This window comes from Onychomys torridus, chromosome 11 (assembly GCF_903995425.1).
Source record: "Onychomys torridus chromosome 11, mOncTor1.1, whole genome shotgun sequence".
In the NCBI taxonomy this organism is placed as follows: Eukaryota; Metazoa; Chordata; class Mammalia; order Rodentia; family Cricetidae; genus Onychomys; species Onychomys torridus.
In genome coordinates, this window is record NC_050453.1 from 30,442,991 (window position 1) to 30,451,312 (window position 8,322).

The following is an 8,322-nucleotide window of genomic DNA, read 5'->3' on the forward strand; positions in this document are numbered from 1 at the left end:
ATAAAATGTATTTATCTAAAGACAAATAAACATATAAATTATAATACACAGGGGAATAAAATGAGCAAAAGCATAGTTGTGTTGATATAGTCACAATATTATGATATGCATGCTCTAATGGAGGCATAATTCACAGCTACAGCAGCAGTTAGCTGTTAGCAGTTAGCTAACAATGTAGCTAACTTGTACTAAGTGCTTATCATAAGTGAGCATTAGTACAAGTACTTTGTATTCATGAACCAGCCTGAGCCTCACAGCATCCCTAAAAGGAAAGCATCGGATCACGATGCTGGAGTACACAGAAGAAAGAGACAATCCTAATGCCAGGATATGGTAGAAATCTGCGCAATGTCATAAAGGGTGTGGGTTCTGGGTAGGCACCTGTAGAAGCCATGGTTGTGGCTGAGTTTGGAGCCGCAGAGAAGAAGAGAAAGTGGGAAATTGAGAAGGCATGGCAAAGGAAGTCAGAGAAAAGCCAGGGAAAGTGTCACACAGGAAACAAGGTAAAGCGCTCTAAAAGGGAGCGTGTCAGGCAGCCTAGGAGTAGTGAAAGAACTGGCAATACTTGACGGTGCTGCCATCTCAAAGGTCGGTTGACAGTGACCGAGAAGAGAGCGGCTAGAGAATGGCATTGGCTTCTCACACAGGGAATTGGAAGGAAGGAATGGAGAGAAAAGAAAAGGGTGGGAGGGTTAGGGAGAGATGCTTTCCTTTTTCTAGAAAAGATTGACCAGAAAATGACTTTGTTGTTGATTTTTTCTGAAGGAAAGACTCAAGTCGAGGAAGAATTGAAGAATATAGGGAACCAGATGAGGCAGGGCAGAGTAGGGGGTGGGGATGGGGATGGATGGGCGGAAGAGGCTGAAGGTGAGCCTGGGAAAGATGGCGGACCATCAGCAGGATGGGGGAGTTGATGGCAAGGGGCCCGACTGGAAGATGTTCTCCTCTGTAATTCTTGTAAAATACATTTCTATAGTTAAGATCCCAGAGCCCTTGATAAATTAGTCTTTGATTGATGAAGCACCAAAGAAAAATAGAAGAGAAGGGTTTTTTGTTTGTTTGTTTGTTTGTTTTCAAATGCCTTAGCTTTTAGAAAAGCTACATGCAAAGGATCAAACATTCCTAGCTCCTTTTAATGAATGTAGGAAGCTGGATAGAAACAATGACAAATTCATTCTCTTGGAGTGCATCTGTGCCTATACAGACAGATCACAAGCACCAGGAAAATCTGAGTTCACTTTGTCTAACCTTTATATTCATAGTGCCTAATTCAATGTCAAGCCCACAGAAGGTACTCAGCTGTGGGTTGTTAGATGAACAAATACAAATTCAAACACTGAAAAGTTTTGTGTGGCTTTCTTGACTAAGGTTAAAAACATGACTGGCTGTGTGGGCATGTGACCTGTTCAATTCCACGGGGCCTCATGCTAGGAAGAACTCCTGTTTGGTTTAAATATTACTGTCTCTGAAATTCTCAAGAGTATGAACAAGGAGCCCCATATTCTCTCTGCATCTGGGTATGCACACATAGTATATAGCTAGTGTCTGATAGAAACATCATATGTTTAAACAGAAGATAACTAAGTGGATATTTAAATATTTTTACATTTATTTACTTTGGTGTGTATGTGCACACACACACACACACACACACACACACACACACACACACACACCATGGTGCATGTGTAGAGATTAAGAGAACAATTTGAGAGACAGTTCTTTCCTTCTACAATGTGAGTCCTGGGGATGGAACTCAGGTCGTCAAGCTTGGCAGCAAGTACCTTTGACCACTGAACCATCTGGCCAGTTCACAGTGTGGGTATTTCAAGTATAAAGAATATAATACTATCCATGAAAATTATATTTAAAATTAAAAGAAGTACCAACTGAGTCTGATGGCACAGACCTATAACCTTAGCTACTTGGGAAGCTGAGACAGAAAAATCACAATTCACAGTTTTCTTGGCCTATAGACCAAGTTCAAAGCTTGGGTAGCAAACTTAGTGAGATCTTGTCTCAGAATAAAAATTTAAATGTAGATTGGGATTTAGATCAGTGTTAGAGGTTTTCCCTAGCATGCATTAGACTGTAGGTTCAAACCCCAACACAAATATAATTAAAAAATATATATTTCAGACTTACCTGAGATGCTAGACCTTGGCTTTTCTTTCTTAAAATATGGCTCATACTCTCTGTAGACAATTTTCTTGAAGGAAGGTATAGAATTCAAACTAGAAATAAAATAAAAAAATAATTTGAAAGTCATATGTGATATCTATTCCCATTCCAAAAGAGGAGGTGTCCACATGCTCAGATTTTGTTTATAAATATAGAATGACAATATTTTATTGTATTTCCAAAGCCCAATGTTTTGTAGATTGGAATATCAAGTGAGGTCAATGGAATAATCATTTGTCTTTACAATGATAGTCTTCCATAAATATGTCTAGTTTTGCTCTGATTCTGCTTTTCAGAATCAATTTTTCTTTTTTTATAAAGGAAGACAAGCTCATAGTGCAAACTCAATCTTCAGGTCTAAGTCGAAAAATACAAGTCACTGATAACTATATATTTGAACTATTTTTCAATCTATTAATCAGATATGATTTAATATTTTTCCACTTTCATTTTGCAATTTTAAACCAATGGGAAATGTGGTAAATGGGTATCTGTTCATTGGAGCCCGTTTCTAGTTGAGAGAATGGAGACATCAGCAGGGCAAAATTCTGGGATCTGCACTGGAAACAAACCAAAAACCTGCACTGAAAAGATTAAATTGCTTCCTACGAAGATGCAGATGATAAACAGCACCACCAACATCCAGGAAGGTTAAGCCATTTCCTCAGCTTTATCCAGACCCAGGTGGCTCCTGTTCCATTCTCTATTTCTGTTCTGCATCTTGATAACTACAGCACCATACTTCACAGGAGTAATGAATACCCTGCAGGAAGAGTGTCCTCTAGTAATTTTCCCTACCAACAGTGTGTGCTGACTGGTGGTGTGTGTGTCAACTTGGCACAAGCTAGAGTCATCAGACAGGAAGGAGCCTCAGTTGAGCAAATATCTCTATGAGTTCCAGCTGTACGGCGTTTTATAATTAGTAACCAATGGGGGAGGGACCAGCCGCATTTTGGGTGGTGCCATCCCTAGGCTGGTGGTCCTGGGTTCTATAAGAGAGCAGGCTGAGCAATCCATGGGGAAGCAAGCTAATAAACAGCATGCCTCCATGGCCTCTGCATCAACTCCTGCCTCCAGGATCCTGCCCTGTTCTTGTCCTGACTTCCTTCAGTGGGGAATAGCAATGCTGACGTGTAAACCAAAAAATCCCTTTCCTCCCCCAACTTGCCTTTGGTCAAGATGTTTCATCAAAGCAATGGGAAATGTCCATTTTCCAGAGGGGAAGACCTGCCCATATAATACACTGTTGTTACCTAGAATCCTCATGTTGTACATTTGATCTGAATTTGTTCATCCCTAACCTTGTGTCCTCTGGCTTACCTGTGTCCTACCCCAGGCTGAACACAGCAGCCACATCTGTGTTCTACCACAAAGCAGGAAAATTGGTGCTGGAAAGAATGTTATTTTCTTTGGGAGTTTAGTAAATGGCAGTTTCCTAAGAGTGTGGGTGTGGTTTAGATTATCACTCTAAATGCATTACTTGAAATCATTTTAATGTGATATTTCTTATTAGCATAATACCAAGATAGGCTGTAATGTCCTCCCAAATAGCCCAGTTATAACAACAACAACAACAACAAAAATTAAACGATTATTATGCATTCATACTAAAATGTTACACATTGCTTTCAAAATATTACATTATTTTTTGGCTGATTGCTTTGGTTTTGCAATTGTAAAAGAGGAACACATCTTTCACAATCGCTTAAACTTTGATGTCAACTAAAAGGAAAAAAAATGAGTCAACCAGAAGGCTAGGCTTGCCATTTAAAATAAAAAACAATGGCTGTAAATGCTGAGCAAAATCTATGATTTGGTTAGCTCCAGGAAGACTTTCATTTAACCTTCCAATTAGCAAAATGTGTTTTACAACTCAAAGGTAGGTGTGATATTACTTAAACCTCCTCTTAGTTACACATGCTTTGGAATGGCCACCTCACCTGGTACTAACATGGGTAATATTCAGGGCAGACAAAATATCCAGGATAAACCATATTCCAGGAAGTAATCCAAAGTGAAAGAAAGGGAAAAAAAATGGAGCCACATTAGGTGGCCAGGAATAAGTCAAGAATTGTGAAAATACAAGTGTGTCCTCTTTCCATGAACCAACATTTTGAAGGTCATTTATAGGAAAGCAATAAAATTAAGGCGGGAGTCACTAAAATATCTGCTTACAATGAAGCACACGGTGGACATCTTTCTCTTTAAAAGGAATAAATGTTATAGAACTAGAAGTTCCTTTTTTTTTTTTTTTTTTTTTTTTTAAGCGGACTTATAAGGCTGGCACCAGACTTTTAGGAAGGTGTGAGAGGGAGCGGGAGACTGGTTATTTCAAATCATCAGTAGACTGAACTAACAAAGTGAGAGTCAACAGTATGGTGTGTGTGTGTGTGTGTGTGTGTGTGTGTGTGTGTGTGTGTGTGTGTATGGTTAGCTATGGCTGTCTGAAAATTTTCCACCTCTCTCTATATCTATCTATCTATCTATCTATCTATCTATCTATATATATATATATATATATATATCAGTGGAGGCAAAATTAGCACACACACCATTGTTATATTTTAACTGTGACTTTAACTGTGTTCTCTCTGTCTCTCTCATGTCTTTCTGTCTCTGTGTGTGTCTCTGCGTGTCTGTGTCTGTCTCTCTGTCTCTCTCTCTCTTCTCCCGAACCAAAAAAAAAAAAAAAAAAAAAAGTCAAACTTGCAATTACAGTGGATTTTCTCCCCTGGAGAAGCCCACCTGAACTCCACCCCGAGTTACCTTGGGTCTTTGGGCTCAGGATGGTAGCTCCAGAGGATGCCCTGAGCAGCCACGTAAAACTGCCTTAGGCGCGCTGCCTGGGCCCGGTGGCTGCCCCAGCCCGCCCAGCTGGTGCTCAGGACCACCAGGAAGCAGAGGCGCGGGCAGACCAGGAGCATGGCCCTTGTCCTGCCGCGGCGCACTGCCACTGCCGCCGACAGTGCTCAGTTCTCAGTCCCCGCTGCGCCGTCGCTGTCGTGGCTCCCTGGGGGACTGGGAGGCTGCGGGAAACCGTGTCCCTGTCCCCTGTGGCGGCGGGCTCACTCTACCTCCCTTCCCTGGCTGTGCCTCCTGTAGGCATGGGCTTGTTGAGGTCACTCCCCCCTGTGGCCAGAGGCATTTATTAGGGAACCAGACTAGGGACTGTGTACGACAAAGAAAGGGCAGCCCTGCTGGAGGCTGTGCCACAGGAACTGTGCCCAAGAGTCTCTGCCCCATCACAAAGCAGCAGCAATCTCACCCATCCACCCCTAACCTGCGGGGGTTAGGAGCGGGGGGGGGAGGGGAGGGAGGGTCAAAGTTTAGGCTTAAGCCAGCCTGTTTCCACAAGCCTCGCTGAGACCCAATACCTGTCCTCTGATCTCAGGAAAATGACCCTGATCGTTTACTAGGCACAGAAACTGGCCAGAGGACGATTCCACCAACAGGTTAGCGTTCTAGCTCGCTTCCGTTACTTCTTCCAAGGCACAGACCACCTGGTAAGGGCTTGTCACCAGCTCAAGTGTAGCAGAGAACAGGGCTTAGAGTACTCATTTGAGCCTGTCGGTAGCTGTGTGGTCTTGGGCCAATTACCTTTTGTTTCCGGAGTACTTTTGACGTCGGCAATTCTAATTTTCCTTGGTCCGATTATTGTGAGGGGGGGAAAACGTTGTAAACTGTATGGTCCCCTAGTGCCAAGGCGGCTGCAGCCCATGCTCTTGTCTACACTTAGGCTGTCCCGTTCTGTGGTGCCATGTTTTGAGGGGTCCTTTGCATATTGTTTTAGATTTTAATTATCTGTTGGTGGAGAAACTGAGAATGATAATAACTGAATCAGCAAAAAGACTTGTCCCGAGTTCCCCAGGACTGTTTCTGTCCGCGCTTCATGCTTTCAGCACATGGAGTAAATTGGGATCTGGCACCACCTGGCTCCTCGGCATCTTCCCACCCCCACTCTTCCCTTTGTTCCTTTGCTCATATTATTCAGTCAATTTAGAATGCCCCTGCTCAAGTAAGGCATGATGGCACATGCCCATAATCCCAACACACAAGGGGCTGAAGCAGGAGAATATGAGTTTGAGGATTGAGATCAGCCTAAGCTACACAGCGAGACCCTGTACCAAAATTAATTAATCAACAGACACGTGCATATCTAACTATATTAAAAAGAATGCTCACATTCATTTTCTTCCCTCTCTGCTCTCCCCATTCTTTAAAGCAGGAGTTCTGCCTTTATCTCTGATTCTGGGTTCAAATTGACATCTTTCTTTTATGAACTTAATCTATTCAGATTATATACTCCTTTTGATTACCTAGTTTTTCAAGGTTCTCTTGTATCCACTGCTAGATTAGAATCTATTCAAAAGCAGGAACACTACCTTGCACTCTTGACCCACAATTCCAGGGGTTCCCATTGTCAGAACCCTCTGGGTAGTTTAACAAAATACAAATTCTGACATGGGAGACAGGTTTGAGGGGTTGAGATCTTGGGTCCTATAATACCTAGCCTAGTGTTTGTCTGTCTATCTGTCTTTGTCTTTATCTCTGTCTCTGTCTCTCTGTCTCTGTCTCTCTGTCTCTGTCTCTCTGTCTCTGTCTGTCTGTCTGTCTCTCTCTCTCTCTCACACCACACACACACACACACTCACACGAGGTTATCGACAATGTATCTGAGAAAAACATTTAAAGCAGCAAGTCCCTAAATTACTTTAATTTTTTTCAAAATCCCTGTAACTTTTCAAAGGATGGCTTTACTGTTTTTTGCTTGCCTATCTGCTTATGTGTATCCAGTCTACATGGCGATCATTGGATTTCATTACACCACAGCAAGGCAGCTACCTGCATTGTTTAACTCCCTAATGTTTGCATCAATTAGAGACAAGCCATATATAATTTTCAGTGACTTATTTATTAAATACATGAATTAAATTACATATAAAACATGTCTGTTCTTTCCTGCAGAACAGTAATGCAATGAAGACCTTTTCTGTTCCTCTGGCTTTTTCTCTGTGGTCAGGGGACATATGACATATATTTAAATGCTGGCTCATTGGAAGGTCTAGCTGTTATTTGGATGACTGTAACTGTGACCACATTGGTGGCAGACAATATGAGATACATAGACCTTATTAAACAAAACACGAGGAGTCCAACTACATATTCAGACAATGGCCTTTAGGTGCTTTGGCAGAGGGAAAGTCTGCAGTGGAACCCTGGCTCTGTTCTTGGTCTTCCGTGACCTCTGGTACCATCTGGAAGTTTCTGCAAAAGTGTCAGCAGCAGAGGTATAAACCACCTCATAGACAGGGAACACTGAAGGCCCAGGAGATCTTTATAGCAGGCTCTCCCTTAAGCTGGAGGTTTCCCTGTCCTCCAGCATCTTGGAGTACCACTTTTCAAATCCAAGAGAAAGCAGAACTTCAGCTCTTCAGTCTGGTCTCCTGGTGAGTCAGACGCCCCAGTGTCTTGGAATAACTCCCGTTTTCAGTAAAAGTAAGGTCAAAGCCACAGACCACAGCAGAAACATTTGCTCCTGTTTCTGTGGCTGTGATAGAGGAAGGTGAGAGGCAGAGCAGAAAGGGGTGGGTGAAGAGGTGGGCAGGTACACAGTTCTTTCACTCCGTTCCTGTCCAATTATTTACAGAAAACCACAGCAAATGCAATGGAGTTAAAGTCCGGAAACTTGACTATGCATGCAGAATCCTGAGAGACTGAAGGAGGAGACAAGAGACCAGATCTCTGAAAAGAAAGAAAACAAATTAAACTATCCTTAAAGGAGAAAAATTGTCTTTCACCCTGCCAATCCCCTGATGTTCAAGACAGTTGCCTCTTTCTAGGTTCTACCCTGTCTGCCAGCAGGTTGCTCTTCTTAGGAAAGGGGACTTTTCATTGCAGGATTTGAAAAAAATGGTTTCAGAAAATTCCAGTTTCCCATCAGTTATCGCAGGGGATTTTGAGGCAAGCCATACTGTCCATACCACTTGGCTGCCAATAATGGGATCTCACACATCTGGGAACAAGTTATGCGCTGCTACAACCCTTCATCTAGGAAGGAATGGAAATCCTTGGGTAAACTCTATTGGCCCCCCCACTCTCATATACACTTGTTGCCAATATGGTTTTTGTCATGGCTTGATA

At 42.5% G+C, this 8,322-nt stretch overlaps 1 protein-coding gene across 1 annotated transcript in view; it reads right to left on the minus strand.

The window, feature by feature from the left end:
- The window catches only part of F5 (coagulation factor V), a 70,715-nt gene extending 65,507 nt beyond the window's left edge, over positions 1–5,208 (minus strand). Inside the window, exons 1-2 of the mRNA XM_036202546.1 lie at positions 4,948–5,208; positions 2,146–2,234 (exon numbers count right to left, since the gene is read on the minus strand). Coding sequence (XP_036058439.1) covers positions 2,146–2,234; positions 4,948–5,105 — 247 coding nt within the window. The 5' untranslated portion in view covers positions 5,106–5,208. The remainder of the gene's footprint in view (positions 1–2,145; positions 2,235–4,947) is intronic.
- Between the last annotated feature and the right edge of the window lie 3,114 nt (positions 5,209–8,322).